The 19,736-nt window shown below is 39.3% G+C and overlaps 1 protein-coding gene across 1 annotated transcript in view; it reads left to right on the forward strand.

Moving 5' to 3' along the window:
* The window catches only part of SPAG16 (sperm associated antigen 16), a 1,492,162-nt gene that overhangs the window by 285,380 nt on the left and 1,187,046 nt on the right, over positions 1 to 19,736 (forward strand). The window contains exon 10 of the mRNA XM_073633573.1: positions 13,571 to 13,704. Coding sequence (XP_073489674.1) covers positions 13,571 to 13,704 — 134 coding nt within the window. The remainder of the gene's footprint in view (positions 1 to 13,570; positions 13,705 to 19,736) is intronic.

Raw genomic sequence — 19,736 nt, forward strand, 5'->3', positions numbered from 1 at the left:
GGACAGTTCAAAACCCCCCCAAATGACCCCATTTTGGAAAGTAGACACCCCAAGCTATTTGCTGAGAGGCATGTCGAGTCCATGGAATATTTTATATTGTGACACAAGTTGCGGGAAAGAGACAATTTTTTTTTTTTTTTTGCACAAAGTTGTCACTAAATGATATATTGCTCAAACATGCAATGGGAATATATAAAATTACACCCCAAAATACATTCTGTTGCTTCTCCTGAGTATGGGGATACCACATGTGTGGGACTTTTTGGGAGCCTAGCCGCGCACGGGACCCAGAAAACCAAGCACCGCCTTCAGGCTTTCTAAGGGCGTACATTTTGGATTTCACTCTTCACTGCCTATCACAGTTTCGGAGGCCATGGAATGCCCAGGTGGCAAACCCCCCCCCCCCAAATGACCCCATTTTGGAAAGTAGACATCCCAAGCTATTTGCTGAGAGGTATAGTGAGTATTTTGCAGACCTCACTTTTTGTCACAAAGTTTTGAAAATTGAAAAAAGAAAAAAAAAAAATTTTTTTCTTGTCTTTCTTTATTTTCAAAAACAAATGAGAGCTGCAAAATACTCACCATGCCTCTCAGCAAATAGCTTGGGGTGTCTACTTTCCAAAATGGGGTCATTTGGGGGGGGGGTTTGTGCCACCTGGGCATTCCATGGCCTCCGAAACTGTGATAGGCAGTGAAGAGTGAAATCAAAAATTCACGCCCTTAGAAATCCTGAAGGCGGTGATTGGTTTTCGGGGCCCCGTACGCGGCTAGGCTCCTAAAAAGTCCCACACATGTGGTATCCCCATACTCAGGAGAAGAAGCTAAATGTATTTTGGGGTGCAATTCCACATATGCCCATGGCCTGTGTGAGCAATATATCATTTAGTGACAACTTTGTGCAAAAAAAAAAAAAAAATTGTCACTTTTCCGCAACTTGTGTCACAATATAAAATATTCCATGGACTCAACATGCCTCAAAGCAAATAGCTTGGGGTGTCTACTTTCCAAAATGGGGTCATTTGGGGGGGGGTTATGCCATCTGGGCATTTTATGGCATTCAAAACTGTGATAGGTAGTGAGGAGTAAAATAAAAAATGTACGCCCTTAGAAATCCTGAAGGCAGTGATTGGTTTTCGGGGGCCCCGTACGCGGCTAGGCTCCCAAAAAGTCCCACACATGTGGTATCCCCGTACTCAGGAGAAGCAGCTAAATGTATTTTGGGGTGCAATTCCACATATGCCCATGGCCTGTGTGAGCAATATATCATTTAGTGACAACTTTTTGTAATTTTTTTTTTTTTTTTTTTTGTCATTATTCAATCACTTGGGACAAAAAAAATTAATATTCAATGGTCTCAACATGCCTCTCAGCAATTTCCTTGGGGTGTCTACTTTCCAAAATGGGGTCATTTGTGGGGGTTTTGTACTGCCCTGCCATTTTAGCACCTCAAGAAACGACATAGGCAGTCATAAATTAAAGGCTGTGTAAATTCCAGAAAATGTACCCTAGTTTGTAGGCGCTATAACTTTTGTGCAAACCAATAAATGTACACTTATTGACATTTTTTTTACCAAAGACATGTGGCCGAATACATTTTGGCCTAAATGTATGACTAAAATTGAGTTTATTGGATTTTTTTTAGAACAAAAAGTAGAAAATATCAATTTTTTTCAAAATTTTCGGTCTTTTTCCGTGTATAGCGCAAAAAATAAAAACGGCAGAGGTGATCAAATACCATCAAAAGAAAGCTCTATTTGTGGGAAGAAAAGGACGCAAATTTCCTTTGGGTACAGCATTGCATGACCGCGCAATTAGCAGTTAAAGCGACGCAGTGCCAAATTGTAAAAAGTGCTCTGGTCAGGAAGGGGGTAAATCCTTCCGGGGCTGAAGTGGTTAAAGGTTGCCCAGAACGGATGCTTTATCCTCTTTTCCTCTTTACACTTCTATGCAATCTGTGTACTTTCTGTGTGCTCTGTAGCCTGCAATTCTTTCTCCCGTTCAGTAAAAGAATAACTGGTTTGTATGCAGACTGCACTGGGGGGGGGGGGCCTGCACATATAGGTGGTTTGTCAAGTGGAAGGGTGCAGAGTTGATAAACAAAGTGAAGAATGCAATGCATGTTCTCACTGGTGTGTTTTCTTTTTTACAGTTTTGTGTAGCTAAATAAGAGCATACACTGCTTGAATTTCAGCTGACCTAAATGATAACTGTGAGTGGCCCTGTTGGCAACACCCAGCTCTACAAAACTATAATAAAAAAATAAAGATGCCAGGTGTTGGCCAAACAATGACGATGTTTAATGCCAATAGATGGCAGTGCAGAGTAATCTATTGACTTTCTCTGGTTAAGTCCATGCCCGAATGAGGGAAATCCAACCATGTGTGGCTAGCTTAAATTTTGGGCTTGTGTTTCCAAAGGAAGATAGGGGTATTGTTTGCTCTAGTGTCTCCACCACCAATAATCCTCAGAGCTTGCCTACAGATACCATCTGTGGGTCACTTCTCCCAGTGACTATAAGGCATTACCATCCTTGTCAATAGCCCCTGACCACACAATGTCTAAAATTCAGTGCTGAGTAATGGAATTTGGATTAAGCCCCCGTACACATGGGCAGAATGTCGGTAGTGTGTAAAAAAACTGTAGTGTGTACCCGGCTTTACTCTATAGTTTTAATCACCTGTTCTTGTGTTACTTTATTTCTTGTTGTAGAAGCACATACAGTTTACAGTAGATGTGTAGGTTACCTATTAATGTTACACAGTTGTACCTTTTATGGGGGTTTTGTATATTCATATTGCACCTATGTGTTATTTTAATGTATTTTATATAGTTTTTCTAAAAAATATTTCTAGGAGTAGTCTAGGATTATTATGTCATTTATAATGATAGGGGTATTTTATAATTTTGTAGCATTTTTGCCAATAGGTTGGCCGAGTAAAGCTAGGTAAACATAAATTCCCTGTTCAAAAGAAGCAGATCATTAGACCGACTTCCATTGGACTGTATTGCTGGAAACCAGCATTTAATCAACTACTGCAGCACTGATCAGTGTATTCTGATGAAAGAGAGAGCTCCCGCTGTCGGAATAGAAGAACACAGGCGGGGAGATCCCTGCATCCACATCGTTTGTGTACGTTTGAACACTGGTTGAATAAAACAACATTTAGCGTGTGTCCAGCCTAAGAAGGGGAGGGAGGTTTAATAATGTATATTTTGAAGTCTGCTGTAATTTGTGTTTAATTGGTACTTGTGAAATGATAAAAACTGGCTAAGTCACCAGGGGTCAAAACAGTCAGTAGGGCCAAAACAGTGAAAGGGACAAAGTTTTTCTTCTGCCTTTAACTAATTGACAAAATTAGGTTACAAGTCAGCATGTTTTTTAAAGATTTTGGAAATAAATAAAAGGTTTTTGCTTGTTGATAACAATTTTTAACATAAACTTGATTTTATATTGGCAAATGAATACACTTTTTTATTTTTTATTGTATGTATCTAGCTCAGTGCGGGACATAAATAACATTTTGCATCATAAAACCTACATAGATGAATAGATGGTTAGATACATACATAACTGTTATCTCAGTTTGCTTTACAGCTTTCAATCCGCCAATGCTCCTATATAACGTACTAAAACAATTGTTCTGTCATACTTTTAAGATATGTGTCGTGTATTTACCAATGTATCTCCTGTGGGCAAATACGCAGCCTGATAAACTGACAGCTAGATTAACAAAACTAAAGATAGTTGGATAGGCTACCAGCTAAATTGACAAACAGAGCTGGAGGTCGATGGATATATTGACAATCCAGTCAATGCATAGGTTGACAGTTAAAATTGGAAATAAAAAAATCTAAAATTAAATTTAACTACAACTTTAAGCTCTGTAATTGATTCTAAATCCTGTGGTGTGATTGTCTTTTTCTATCCCCTCCAGTTATGCAGTTGCCTAACCATGTAAAAGTACTCAGAAATACAATAAAGTGATACCAAAGCCCCGTTTTTTGTTTTTTTTTCTTTAAAAATAACAAACATGTCATACTTACCTGCTCTGTGAAATGGTTTTGCACAGAGCAGCCTAGATTCTCCTCTTCTCTGGTCCCTTGTTGGCGCTTCTGGCCCCTCTCTCCTGTCGAGTGCCCCCACGGTAAACAGCTTGCTACAGTATGGGGGCAACCAAGCCGAGCCGCAGCTCCGTGTGTCCAATCAGACACTGAGCCGTGATTCGGCCCCACCCCCTCTCTCTCCTGATTTGCTAACTGACTTGGACAGCAGTGGGAGCCAATGGCGCCAATCGGGAGGGAGAGTCCTGGACGGCCGAGACTGAGTTCACACCTAATACAGATGCGGCTCACAGCAGGGGTCTGGTGCATCCCTGTTCTATATTTCAGGGACAAATCTGGCTGGAATCTTTGCCTGAATTCGGACCTGAAATGGAGACAAAGATGCACAGGACCCCTGTGCAATGCACTCCGCAGCCACCCCGGAGATATGTGAACCGGCTCCATTGAGAGCCAGTAACAATCTCCTGTCATGTGAATTGGATGTGGAGAAATCTGCATCCAATTCGCAGAAGTGTGAACCCAGCCTAAAGGTCATACTTTTTTTTTTGTTTTTGTTTTTTGTTTGTTTTTTCAGCATTGGAGAACTGTAGAGAAAATTTAGAAAAGTGTCCTCTTAGCTAAAGTGCACCAACTCCTAATATATATAATTGTCCACCCTGCCAGGATTGTGTGCTACAGACAACAGATGAATTCAAGTAGAACTATGGTCAAACTATGAAAGCACATATGTGATGTAGACCAATGTTTCTCAACTCCAGTCCTCAAGTACCCCCAACAGGTCATGTTTTCAGGCTTCCCATTATTTTGCACAGGTGATTTGATCAGTTTCACTGCCTTAGTAATTACCACAGCCGTTTCATCTGAGGGAAATCCTGAAAATGTGACCTGTTGGGGGTACTTGAGGACTGGAGTTGAGAAACATTAATGTAGGCTACCCCATACCAGTATAACTAGGCTACTTTTCTAAGTACACCAGAAACATTATGTAAATATCAGTTGATCCTTCAAGTAAAACTATTGGATAGGCTCTGTCTTTGATAAGATAACAGCGCTCTTCCTCTTTCAGTGAAATTGCCGCAATGTTGTTACCCCTTCTGCTGCTGTAGCTGCTTATATGCTGGATGCCAGTAACGCTGCAGTGAACCGCCATGCCCAGCTCCACACACGGCTCTTTAGATTGACAGCATGCTGCTTTATCTGTAGGAGCTTAGGGAAATTATGTAAAACCCCTGTTAAGTCTTTCCCACCTCCTCCAGTACTGTCTGAGTGCAAGAAAAATGTAGCTTCCCAGCTGCATTTACCATTTGTATTATCATCCATGCCACCCTATGACATGATCATAGTAGTTTGTAAGTTAAGTCTGTGGTATAAACCCTTCATAGATGGCATAGACACGTGGGACATTCTAAGCAATAACACAAGCACTGCTGTTAAAGGAAACCTGCCAGTGATACATTGATGCATCCATTGCTGTCTTTTCCTGCTACCCCCAACCACGCTGCTTCAGTATTTTGAATCACTGACATAATACAAATAAGGACTTGCCACTTTTATTTGACTTTTCTGATCTGCAGACTTGTTTAGGTTTAGTGACTCTGAACTATTGATGCCTAGTGATCATCATGACAGGTGGATCACTAGCATTTCGGAAAGGGTCAGCAATATCAGCCCACTTTTTTCTTTTATGACCGTATATTTTAATTTTTATTTATTTTAAAGCCTTTTCTGATGGCATATCTCTATAATTGAAAACACTAAATAATGCATGAAGTAAATATTGAATTATGCTGGAGGAAATGTTATTGCCTTTGAACATGTTCATTTAATTACAGGGAAGCTACATTTATCTCTGAAGTTAAAGTTTATCTAGAACTTTGTTTTTTTATTTTGTAGGGATTAGGGGATGTTTTAAGCCCAGGGTTTTTTTTTTCATTCATGTCAATTTGTGGTTATTTACACTACCTTAACCTCCTGTTCTGTAAATACAACAGGAAATGAGCAGAAATCTCTCCAAAGTGAGGGAAATTTCATTGTAGACGAGTGTAACCAGATCAAGTTTCCCTATTGGAATATTTCCTGTCTGTTCCTGTTTTCCCTCACTTTTAGAACCAGTGACAGTTGACACAATAGGGTGTATCTCCCACCAGGGACACAGGCAGCAATAAAAAAGTTTGTCTTTAAATAAATCCATGCAGTACACAAGAGTTCTTATGCTCACAAAAGGTATTCTCCAAGACAGCCACAATCAATTTACCTAACAATGTGAATTATGTAGTTTTTAAAACTGCAAAAATTCGAAGGTGTCTCTACGAGAGTTGATTTAGCAGACCTGTAATAGTAAGAGTTGAACATGAAGTTTTTTCACCTGGGTTCACTGCCGGGAGACACTATATAGAGTCCACTTGTGAGGGCAATCTTGCTCAGCTTTGCTGGTTTAATATGGTCCCTCCAGGCTGCTCAGTGCTTAGTGAAATAAATAAATGTTCCTCTAACTCTATCTGCCTCTTCAGTGGTAGATGTGCCATTAGCAGTAGAACAGGACTCAGCTGCTTGAAATTTTGAGTCATACATGTATACTCCTTGACAAATAGACCTTGTATTTAGAGCCAACGCAGCTTACTACTGCTGTAATTGATTGAAAGGGCACAGGGATGTAGAGTCTTTAGAAATCTTCACCATAACTTGTTTGTTAAAAAGTCTTAACATGTTTCAGAGTGGACCACTATCAACTGCTTCCAGTCTTCTTCTGCATCTGACAACACCTCTCATCGGTCAGCCACTGATGGGTGTAACTCCTGTACATGTGCATTGGAGTTACATCATCCTGGCATCTGGCCCCATTCTCTCACGAGCGGGCCAGGGGTGTGCACTGCAATAGATAGATGTACTTTATTGTCATTGTATACATACAACAAAATTTTTGTACAATGCACATACACATCCAAAATCTCTTTTGCCAAAAAGCTCTACCTCCTACCAATTTGTTCTGTGATGGAGGGAAAGTGTGGGTTAGTTCAACTTTGTACTCCCCAGATTTTACATCCTCTCCAGTACTGAGGATAGCTTTCCCCTAAAAAAGCTAAAGAGAGATTGATGTCAACACGTCTAGTTTATTTAGCAAGAATTAACACATTGTACATTTTGGGGATCATTTAGTCGTGATTGCATCTCTCACAATCTGAAAGAAACATTGGTGTCATATTCACATTAACAACTAGTGGGCATTGTAGTGAAATGCAGTGTTCTTGGCAAACTTAGTCTGTAAAATACTGATGGGCTGTGGTAGAGTGTGTACAGCCTATCTGAAATATTGTCCTTACTTCTGTTCATCTAGGGACCTTATCTCTGACTGTCTTTGAAGATGTTCTGGGGGATTATGGTGGCCATGTAATATATCCTCTACACAGGGTGCCAAAAGGAGTCCAGCTTTAAAAGGGCAATAATAGCAAGCTTTGCTTGATCCAGTTAAATCTTTTTTGGGGAGTTTTTACTTTTGCATTCACTGTCTGATTACCCTCCTAATACATAGTAAGCACAAAAAAATTATATCACCAAAAGTTTGTGGACATCTGACAACATGTGAGCTTGTTGAGGATCCCTGACCACATGTAAGCTTGTAAATGATCCCTTTCCAACCTTGGTTCCTAGTGCTGAGCTTCCCTCTACCAGTCTGAACGTGGTGCACAGGGGATTGCAGGAAGCCATTATAAAGGTCAAATCAGTTACAAACATGTTTAATTGTGTTTATATTTTTTAGTTAGGCCTTAAAGTGGTTGTAAAGTCTCAAGGTTTTTCACCTTACTACATTCTATGTAGTAAGGTGAAAATCATTCTTTGCTGCAGCTGCCCCCAGACATCTCCTTTTTCTTACCTGAGCCCGATCCGATCCAGCGATCAGCACGAGCCCAGCAGCTCCAGCCACTGTCTCCCTCCTCATTGGACAGATTAAAGGCAGGAGGAAAGGGGCAGGAGCAGGAGCAGGAAGAAAGGGGCTGCTCTATGCAAAACCCTTGCATAGAGTAGGCAAGTATAACATGTTTGTTATTTTCATTAGAAAAAAATAACTTTTTTCAACCCCTTTTAAAATGTACAAAAGCAAAAACTTACAAGTTGGCTAAACGGCTCAAATTTTGGGTGATTCCCATGAATCTACCAAAATTCAAGCTGATGGTGGTCCTGTGACACCATCCGGCTTGACAACTTCAGTTGACTAATAAATGAGTAGGTTGGAAAAAAGTCATCTGAACAGTGACTACAGCCATTCAGCCGCAACCATGGTTTGGGTATTCTGACAGCTGAGAGTGACTGTCAGAATATTATAGCTAGCAGTGAAAGATTCAGCCATCCATGTTGTTTAGCATGGGTGGGGGAATCGAGCACTTTTCTCTCATTCAGCCTTAATTTGCATAAACCTATATATTATAATTAAAATGTTCACAGAGTAGAGTAAAATGTTTTTCAAGGAAACAAAATAGAGGTTTTCTGTTTAAAAACAGTTGTTTTTTTTCTGGTGGAAAAACTTCAATAATAACACAATGAAACTGTTCTGTAGTTGTAACATTTCGAAGCACGTTGATATACGAGGATGAAAGTCACAAGGAGTGCATTTAATATTCTCATTTTCTGCTTTGATACAGTGGGGAATGCACAAGACCCTTTATACAGTACATAAATTACTTTTTTTATAATTACATTATGTTTGATATCCCATTGAGCAAGTTATAGTTTAACACATAGAGATATTTGTAGAATGCTGCTTGAATGTTTTATTCTTAAGAACTTAAGGTTCATTCCTGCAAATGAAATTCTCAGTCTTCATTGATGGTATATGTTTCTGCCGAGGTACCAAAGAGGAACTGAATGTCACGAACACATACAAAGCAATCTATGTGGAAGCTCAAAAACAATGCTTCATATCATGTATTCTTCCAAGTTTGCTTTTTACTTGTGAACAATAGGGCACCTCTATTTGTCTCCAGGCAAATATAAAAATAAACTCACTTTAGTAAATAAAGATATACCAATGCTTTCATGTAGATTATGCTAATTGGTTGTAAATTTACTGATTATAAAATTCCTTAAGTTTCTAATCTATGTGTAACTCCTTACACACCATTTGAGATTTTAAATTAGTGACAGTGCAATTAAAGTGTTATTAAACCCACAACAGTAAAATCAGTCTGTATATGCAGTAAAGCGTGCTTATTATACTCACTGTGGAACCTAAGAGGTTATCCTACACATTGTGTAAAAGGCTGTTTGATCTGGTCTCCTCTCATCCTCCCCTTCTTCCACTGTCCCCAAACCATCTCCTGATAGCACAGAGTCTTTGGAGTCACTCTGCACATGCTCAGTTTGGTGTGTATTGCTAGAGAGTTGTTGTTTTTTTTCTTGGGGGGTGTATGTGATCAGCACAGGGACAATCAGCACTGTCCAGACAGAGAGTCAGGGGTCCTACAAACTTTAACCAGACACTGATAGAAGTCACAAGACTGCTATATGCTGCTGATGAGAAAAGGTATTTAGCAGTTTATATTTACTAAAATAATTACATTTACATGTTCTGTGTACTGTGGGAGACCAGATATAGTGAATGTAGGGTCCTGTGTTTACTAACACTTTAACGTATTTGGCTAATGAAAAGATAGAGAAAAAGGCAGAGCAGAGCAGGCAGAACACCACATTTGTTTTCTGTCTGCAGCTAAATCAGCTTTTTTTTTTTTTTTTTTTTTTCATGAAGGAAAATTAGAAATAGTTTTCTGGTCTCATGGAACCTCTGCTGCATATGATTATATCTACAGCTCGTGGTGTGTTAGCCACAGCACATTCAAGGTCAATTAGAGTTGTCCCCTTACTCAGCATGCTCATAATGGTGGTCAGTGAAAATTCCCATTACAGCGGTGGCCAGTGTAGGGCCCCCATACTTTGAGGAACAATAGTGGTTAGTGAGAAGAACTTTCCTCTTACAGATAGTTAACATGATCACTGGTCCCAAGTTCCACTTGGTCCCATGCTTCTGGCTCTGCAAAGTGGCCTTGGTGCCAAAATGATGCACTCTTTATCAGGCACATGGTCAATCCCAAGGACCTGGTCAGATGAGATCAAAATTGAACTTTAAAAGCAAAATGCTATGTGTGGCGGAAAACTAACACTGCAGATCATCCTGAACACATCATCTCCACCGGGAAACATGGTGGTGGCAGCATCATGTTGTGGGAAAGCTTTTCTTCAGCAGGGACAGGGAAGCGGGTCAGAGTTGATGGGAAGATGGATGGAGCCAAATACAGGGTAATCGTAGAAGAAAACCTATTAGAGTCTGCAAAAGACTTGAACCTGGGTTGGAAGTTCACCTTCAAGCAGAACAAGGACCCTAAACATACAGCCAGAGCTACAATGGAATAGTTTAGGTCAAAGCATATTCATGTGTTAGAATGGCCCAGGCAAAGTCCAGACTTAAATTCAATTGAGAATTTGTGGCAAGACTTGAAAATTTCTGTTCACAGACGCTCTCTATCCAATCTGACAGAGCTTGAGCAATTTTGCAAAGAAGAATGGGCAAAAATGTCACTCTCTAGATGTGCAAAGCTAGTAGAGACATACCCAAAAAGACTCTCAGCTGCAATTACAGCGAAAGGTGGATCTACAAATTACTACAAATCACCGGGGGCTGAATACAAATGCACACCACACTTTTCAAATATTTATTTGTAAAAAAATGTAAAAACTATTTATCATTTTCCTTCCACTTCACAATTATGTGCCACTTTGCGTTGGTCTATCACATAAAATCCCAATAAAATACATTTACATTATTGGTTGTAACATGACAAAATGTGGAAAATTTCAAGGGGTATGAATACTTTTTCAAGGCACTGTATTAGTAATTTTTAAAGTTTTTCAAAACCTACACTTCTCGGTTGAGGAAGTCAAATACAGTTAAATAGCCCCTAAGTTGCAGAGAACAATAACAAAGGATTGTTTGCGTACTATTCATTTTATATCTGGTTATACCTTGATTAAATTAGTAATTGGTACATTAATGTCTGGTAAATATGACACTAGTTTTGCTATTTGATTGCAATGCCATAAAACCTAGACTTCCATATTCTTTTAATAATAAATTCAAGTGGGAATGTTAAATAAAGCTTTATTACCGCTCACAGGGTCTTTTTGATCTATATAGTAGAGCAATTATAATGCACACCAGTTAGGCTCTCTCCCAGGGACAATATGTGAAGAATTATGAATGCGCAGTAAGATAATAACAAGCAATTATATCATTAAGAATTTGATGCTACACAGATTAATGCCAAGAAAAGATTATGCATCAAGGTTATTTTATCAGTAGGGATGCAAGGTAATATACCAAATAAAATGCTATCTCTGCAATAGGTTTTTCCGGAGGCTTTAAAACCTGCAAATAAAGCTGGCCAAAAAAAAAAAAGTGACAACCCTTATTATCTAACTCGCTTATGGGAAAATGTTCAAACTGATCTGTTTGCTGGAATCATTTACCTGTTAATAGTGAAGGTTAATAAGGTAGATTGGGAAAGAATGCAAATGAAGCTTAAAACAACTGCAGCATTTTGTTGTGATATCTGTTTTAATTAGCTTCTGTAAACTGCAGCTTGTCCATTAACAGCAGTTGTAAAAATCCCAATGCACACATTTGGTAGCACATGTTACCTTCTACTAAATAGAAGCAGCAAAGCAATGTAGCATTGAAACAAGATGAGGTTACCAAGTGCTCTGAGAAGGCAGCAATTGTGGGGGAATCAACCCTTACTCACTCACAGGTGTTAGGCTAATGAGGTATAAAGAAAGAATACAGAGGCTTCTATTGATGAACTCTCCATTAGAAAATCCTAGCTGCCTGGCTGTTTTGACCTAAAGGCTTTAGTGCTTTCTGGGTCACTGACCCAAAACCAGTACGTACTATATCTTAGATACTCTGACCTTCCCCAAACTACAGCCACCAAGGCCAAAGTCAAAATGTCAGCTAACTCCCACACATTCCCAGCAGCGTATTCTAACCTTTTCATGCTCCCACGAAACTCTGCAAGCTGCTTGCTGTGGGGGCACTTGGCAGGATGGAGGGGCCAGGAGCACCGTTCGTGGACCTGAGAAGAGGAGGGTCAGGACTGCTCTGTGCAAAACCACTGCACAGAGCAGGTAAGTAGGACATGTTCATTATTTAAAAAAAAACAAATATAATACAATTCTGCCTTTACTATCACCTTAATGACCCTTATTGCAGAACTAAATTCCGCTGTGTACATATGAGCTTTCTCTAAAATGCACATCAGGGCAGATTTACTTTTCTGTGTGCCCACCTCCACCAGTGACAGATTCAGTATCCTTTCAGAGTTCAATCCAATGCTGCTGCCATCTCCCTGCCGTGCAGTGTACATTGCCAAAGAAAAAATAAAGGAACGTGACAACCAATCATCTTTTAATTTTAAAGCTTGACTGAGCAAGCTCAAGATAAAAGCCGATTGGTTGCCATGCACAGCTGCTTCAGTTTTGATCATCCCCCACAGTGTACTCACTGGCAGCCTGTCTCTTAAAAAATTCTCCTATTCCAGTGCTACAATTTTCGCCAGATTTTTTTTATTTGAAATTTGACATTTTTGTGGTTGCCTGTATTCTCTCATTGTGGTTCCCACTCTGCCTTCTTTTGCAGGGAACTAATTGCATAAGCTGTGAAGTGTGATGAAAGCATTGCTTTGCGTTTTTGCTAGTGTTAATGGGCATATTCACCTTGCTTTCAGGTGCATTTAACATACATTTGAGGTGCTTCAGAGACAATTCAGAGTTCATTGACAGGTGCATTTGACCTCCTTCTGATCTGCATCAACTCAAGCTCTTTTTGCATTTCTTCTGACCTGTATAGGTAGAGAAGCATTTCAGAGACAAATAAAAGCCTGTTGAAAAATGTCCTTGGCAAGTTAAAGGAGAAGTACAGCCAAGGCTTTAAAGAGAGGCAGTGACTCACAGGCTCTGAGAGCCGAGTCATCAGCAGTGTTTGATCGCTCGGTTCTCTGCCTTAGAGCCGGTAGGGGACAGATGCAGCATCGGACTGAAGCTGCATCCACCTAGGTAAGTATGAAAAAAATAAAAAATCACATGCTTCTCTTTTAATGAAGTACCTAAATATTATTGTATTTGTAAAATGGTTTAGGCATTTTGTTAGTAATTCTGTATATAGCCCTACAGAACAGACAGACAGTGCACAGTCCACATGGGTTTTGCTGCTTAACTGCAGACAGGAAACTTTATTATTCAGAGATTGGACAGAGTTTAACCATATATGCAGCTACAAACATATACACACTGCCATCTACTGGCTGATGTAGTTGTTGCACAAAATACATGAACAATGCATTCCAACATTGGTAGCCCTCAGTGCCCATTAAATGGGGTTTGGTATTTTTTTTACTTATTTAAAGGAGAATATCTGTGCTTATCCTTCTGTATTTACAAAGGTTTTGTTTGTATTCACTTTTAGGACTCAGAATTCCCTCCTGATACCAGAGTGAACCCTCGTTTGGCTCAGCTGAAAGGGAAAAGTAGCCATTTCCTGAAGACAAATGGGTACAACCTGAGCAACACTCTGAAAGCACATGAACTTGCAGTCAGCAGGTAGGGAAGTTACTTTTTTATTGGTATGTCTCCAAATGGACATGTACGAGCTACTGGTTATGTATCCATTCCTATGAACAGTTCCATTCAAAGGCATTATTACCTTGGTAAGCATAAAGTCAAGTGAGACAGACCATACCAACAGAGTAACAGCAACATTTCAGCAATAAACGGGTGCAGCAGTTTACCACCATCTACTTATAACTCAAATAATAATTATACTTTATTAGTATTTTCATACTAACTACTCTTCTATAGCAAGAGACATGCGTGAAAAGTGCTAAATGGTTATAATGATTCACTATTTTTTCAATTTAAAACAACATCCTGTTTGAACTGTATTTGAAAGGCTTAGGGCAACTGTTCAAGGACATCTGTTTGCTTTTGGCAATGGTTTTAGAGGCACTTTTGATTGATGTGAAAACACAGTGTTTGAATTTAAAAGGTTACGCTCACCTTTTACATAAACAGGCCCAGACATACATTTCTGCACCAGGCTGAGCTCAGTGTTCTTGGGATAGGCAAAGCGAGAGCATATAGAATCAGGAAGCAAGCTCGCTCCTGCGATGTTCGGGGAGAGCACTCAATGTCTGCTGTGTTCTAGAAAGAAATGTTAACATTAAGACATCAGAACATTGCACACAGGTTTGATCATTGCAATAAGCATAATTTGTACAAATGGCACAGAGCATTTTAAACTACTGGGGCCCCTTGTCTGTGTGTAGAAGATGAACTTTTTTTTTGTTAATTGTAATGCATCACATTGCTTTTGATTTGTTATTCTTACATATAAATGCACCTCAAACTAAGGTCAAACTATCTTTGATTTGTGTTTATATACATATTAGCTTATGTTGAGTTGAGGAGTGACAGTTCCTATATGCAGACACTAGGTGGCAGTGGAGACACTGCTTATTTTCAGCACTCTTCAAAACAGACTTTGCAAAGTGTTTTGGTATTTACTGGTAAGTGCACCCATAGCCATCCTGAGAGATGTGGATAGATCTTTACACTATAATTGTGCTAGCAGATCTGCAGCACACGCTGCTTCAGCTTTAAATACTTATGCAATTAAGTGTGTGCATTGAGAATACACAAACACATTGTTGAAAGGTGGGTAGATTGCATGACTGTTTAATTTTATATCTTTGTTTGTTCTGAGAACATATTGTACATTTACTATTTCACATTAGGCTCTATTACACAGAACACTCAAAACAATAACAGACATAAATGCACTTGACCATATTTTAAAGTGCTGCTTTACATCATGTATAGTTTGTATAAAAATATTTTATCACAAGGCTTTTCTAAAGCAATATCTTTTCTTTGCTACCATCATATTTTTTCATATTAGAAAACTGGACTAATTTGGGCAGTATAAAGAGACCTCCACTCAAAACTGACATTTTTATTGCTGGTGCTTGTATGCAACTAAAGAAAAAAAAAAAATCTGATATAATATTTTATCCATCAAGCTCATTTTTCAGCTACAACTCAGTGAAGTTATTTGCATAGCTGGTTTGAGTTGACGTTGCACCCTCTTGTGATGGCATTCAGGGCAAAGTCCCTCAATTATGTGTGGGTGTATGTGTATATATACAGTGTGTGTGTGTATGTATATGTGTATATCTATATATCTATATATATATATATATAGATATATATATCTATATATATATATATATATATAGATAGATATATATATATATGGCTTTTTTCAGCAGGAACTAGGGGGAACTCAGTTCCACCACCTCTGGCTCAGGTCTTCTGCTCCCTGCTCACCACTATTACTTGGTAACACTGAAGTCCAGCTTCTGCATTTACAAGTGGTACCATATCTCAGGTGCCCAGGGTTCAGTGCAGTCATGGGCAGGAGAGGGTGCGTGGTAGGCTGCACCCTCTGTGGTCTCCATTTTTTCCCTGGTGACCAGTTGTTGATGCTCCTACTGCATGATCTCCCTTGCAAGTGACTGTAGTATAGTATAGTATGCTGGGAGGTACTACAGCCGGATAGGTGTTTCAGCTTAATATTGCAGCAAAGGTAAGACATATGACAAATGGTGGAGCTTTTAAAGAGGGGGGAGAAAATGAGGGCAGTGGAGGGAGGGGGTTGTATGCAGAGGGAAGAGTTACTATTTGATGCCATTTGGCAGGTATGTGTGTGTGGCGGGCATGGTTGAGTTCCTGCACCTATTCTCTGAGAAAAAAAGCCCTGTATGTATGTATGTGTGTGTATATATATAATATGGAAATCAAGGTGTTAAGAATTTGTATCCTTATTCTAAATGTGTTTTTGGCATGGATACCCTAAACAAATTATTTACCAGTGGCTCAATACAGACTGGAACAGCAGACATCAAATTCTACAGCCAACAGACGAATAGCCTCAATAAAGTGTAGAAAAATCTCAGGATAGAGAACAAGGATTGTTTCTTTATATCCACCAGTCAGATTGAAATCTTCAGGTCAGCATCTGATTGGTAGTTCTGGGTAAGCAATGCCTTGTTACTGGCTCTTTGATACATGAAACCCATAGTTGGCAAGGCTGGAAAAAAGAAATGCATCAATTAAACTTAAAATCTGAGTAGATATTTAAAAAAAATAAAAACACAATCCAGTTTCATATTCATTAGTAAATAATGAAATCTGCTTTATACATATAATTACCATTAAATGCAGGATGCATTTTATTGTATTGTACACTTTTTAAATGTTTTCATTATTTTTACTAGGTACTAGTGTAATTCATATTCCCTGTGTTGTTTGTTTGCCTTACCTTTGTAATGATAGCCTCACTTGTTGTGGCTGCGGTTTGAAGTGTCATGGTTGATCAATTCCTCTGTCCATGTATTCATTCACCTAGCTTGTCCTTATTCACCAAAGGTACAAGACAACTTCCTGTTCCGGGTCAAACAGCATCCAATACGTGACCTGCTGTCCTCTTTGTTTTGTATCACAAATGTGGGAATGCTAATGTAATGTCCTGCCCGTGCCTGCATCACATCTAATTACTGTGTGTCTCTCACCTGCATCAGAATTAGACTGAGAGACCCAGAGATTATGGGATATGTGAGGAAGTGCCAGGTCTCACACTACAGACAGAGGCCATGAAGTAACATGTACAAAGCCATGCCGATTAGCTTATATTTCTACACAAACAGAAACTGCTGACACGGGAAAGTCATTATTTACTATATTATAGGCTGTGCATAGAGGGCAATAAATTTACACCTTGAAACTACATGATCAATGCATAGTTTATGCAGGTGAAACAAACAAGTGACAGGTAGAAAGGTTTACAAAGTCTTTAATTAAATGGTATCAGCATCTTCAATTAAAAAGACTGGAAAAGGGAAGGTCCAAACTTTAAACCAGCCAGGCTCTGCTGCATTGTGCAGTAATTTTAATCTACCTTTCTTGTTTACAGGAGGGGGAGCAGAGGGTTCACCTCATGTGTTTGCTAGTGCTTTTGTATTGTCCATTCAGCAAGCTGGGAAGAGTTGGTGACTGTGCTATATTTCTGAACTGCAGTAAAAAGGTGTGGTCACCAACCTAGCTTTGCAGCCTGGAATGGTATATAGATCACATTAGTGGTTGACTAGAACTACAAATATTTTGACACATAATTGAATTGCTATACATACATTTTTTTGAGGTTAGCTCTTTGACTGCTAAAAAAGAGCAGCATGTAAAACCACATTAATAATATGAAAACAGTGGCACTGCTTTAGCCTCACCAGCTGCTGAGAACTTACGCAGCTGTCAAGAAACAGAATATTTCCTTACCTTATCTTTCTCTCCACTGGCAGCCAGTTCACCTTGTCACTTAAATGCTCCCGGTTGTGGGCTGGCCTTCAGCCTTGCCACATTCAGTGCAGGGCAAACAGTCACAGCTGTGGCCACCAGCTAGACTGCCAAAAAGAGGCTTCAGGAGACCAGTCAATGACAGGAGCCTGCAGGTGTCAGGGATAATTAAAACGTTATCTTTCCAGGTATCTTAAGTCTAAACAAGCATTTATTCCTTGCAGTGCAGGGGGATCCCTACTCCCAGGGTATTTTTTTTCAGTTCCCCGGAGTTCAGCGTTAACCTGTTTCCACCTGCATAACATATATGTGGAGCAGCAAAAGGGTGGGCATTAACACCCACATGCTGCACATATGCATCGCTGGGCAGCCAGTGTTTCTGTGCTTCCAGCACAGAGACCAGGCTATCAGACAACTCTTGGTCTGGACTAATGATCAGTAGCTGGAAGGACTGGCTCCCAATCATGTGACCACTGTGACAGCTGCTCCTTCAGAACTTTTTAAAGGGAAGCTGAGGTGGGCAGGGATTGTCTCCAACATTCTGGTGTTGTGTCTTCATCCACGTCTACACTTGACCATTCACAAAACACATGGCCAACACAGCCTGCATTTTGTGAAAGGGGGCAGAGACTTGACACCAGTGCTAGTGTCTATCCTGCCTGCAATGCTGATGTTGGCAGAGGGACGGAAGTACAGCAGGAGCTGTACTACCAAGAGAATCTAATGGCAACCTATTTCAGCAATATAAAGAAAGCCAAGATGAATTATTACATGGCAGCAGTAAACAACTACTCTCCTCTCTAAAGCTATTAAAATGACGGGGACTGGAGTTGGGCTTTAATTTATCATTTATGTTGTGTTTGCAGTTTTTGGACTCTCTAATGTTTTTCTGATTTCTGTGCCTAATAGTTATTTTATCTTAGAAATGTTCTGAACACCACATACCAAAAAAGGTATTTAAACTGTGCAAGAAGCAAATGCCTTAGATGTTTTGAAAAAAATAACATTTGACGTGAAATACAAAGTTTAACAGCAACATTTGTACTAACTATAAAAGATCTAAGACTTTCACATGGCTTGGACTTTGCAGACCCCATTAACGGAAACTTGTGGTTTGTCTCAGAATCTGGCTTTAAAAGAGGAAAAAAATTTAACTTGTAATTTGAACATATTTCCTGTGTGTTCTCTGCATTTTTCTTTGCCTTTTATTCTTTCTTTTTTTTTTTGTTTTTTTTGTTTTTTTTGTCAACACCTGTTGCTGAAGCTCGGAGTGTGTTGTCTCCTAATGATGCTTTCTGTCAGGATCAGATAAGTGCCTCTGCAGACTTTTAGAGCCACGTTCCACCAGAAGCACAAAGCAGCGTGTACGTTCACTCATGTAGTGTAATTCTAACTTATGCAGCCTTTGCTGTTTCGCTTCAATTAAAGATTTTAATATATGATTGCAAGATAGGTACAATACCAATATGTTCCTACAGAGTTAACATCAACACCCCATCTATTTGTACAGATAAAATCTTTGCTGGTTTTCATAGGCATATTTTATTTCATTTTCTTATCTTGGAGGTTAATAGATAAATGCTTCTTCCAAGTTTTGATATTAAATTTGTAGTTTAAACTTTGATTCATTTTGATTTGGTTTTCTAAATCTGGTAGCATTGGGGTAAATGGTGCATTTCATATATATATATATATATATATATATATATATATATATATATATATATATTGCATACCTCTTTGTATGATGGGAATGTAATCAGCTTTATGTTTGGGAGCAGAGAGCACCTTTGCTTCAACATGTCATAGAATGGTAAACAGTGGATGCACTGCTACAACAGGGAATCCACATGCCTTATCCTTTACTGCTTCTGCTAGATGCATTCTCTGTCATCTAAAGGTATATAGCTCCTACTGTACTGCATGCATTAATGTTGATCGGATGTATTGTATTACCCCTTCTGATAAAGAAGAGCAGACTATTTGTTAAACGCCTGAAAATGATGTTTTGCATGCATACAGCCAACAGCCTCAGCATACATGTGTGCATGCATAACAGTATATGGGAAGCTCCTAACGATTTCTGCTTGATCAAAGACTATTGTTCATGGCTGTGCTTTTGGGTAGTCAGGAGCGGGGGCAGCCTATGATGCTTCCACAGGGGGTTTCAAAAGTATATAAACACATTCAACACAGCAGTGACATACAGTAGAGCTGCTTAGAGA

This window comes from Aquarana catesbeiana, linkage group LG06 (genome assembly GCF_042186555.1).
Source record: "Aquarana catesbeiana isolate 2022-GZ linkage group LG06, ASM4218655v1, whole genome shotgun sequence".
Classification (NCBI taxonomy): Eukaryota; Metazoa; Chordata; class Amphibia; order Anura; family Ranidae; genus Aquarana; species Aquarana catesbeiana.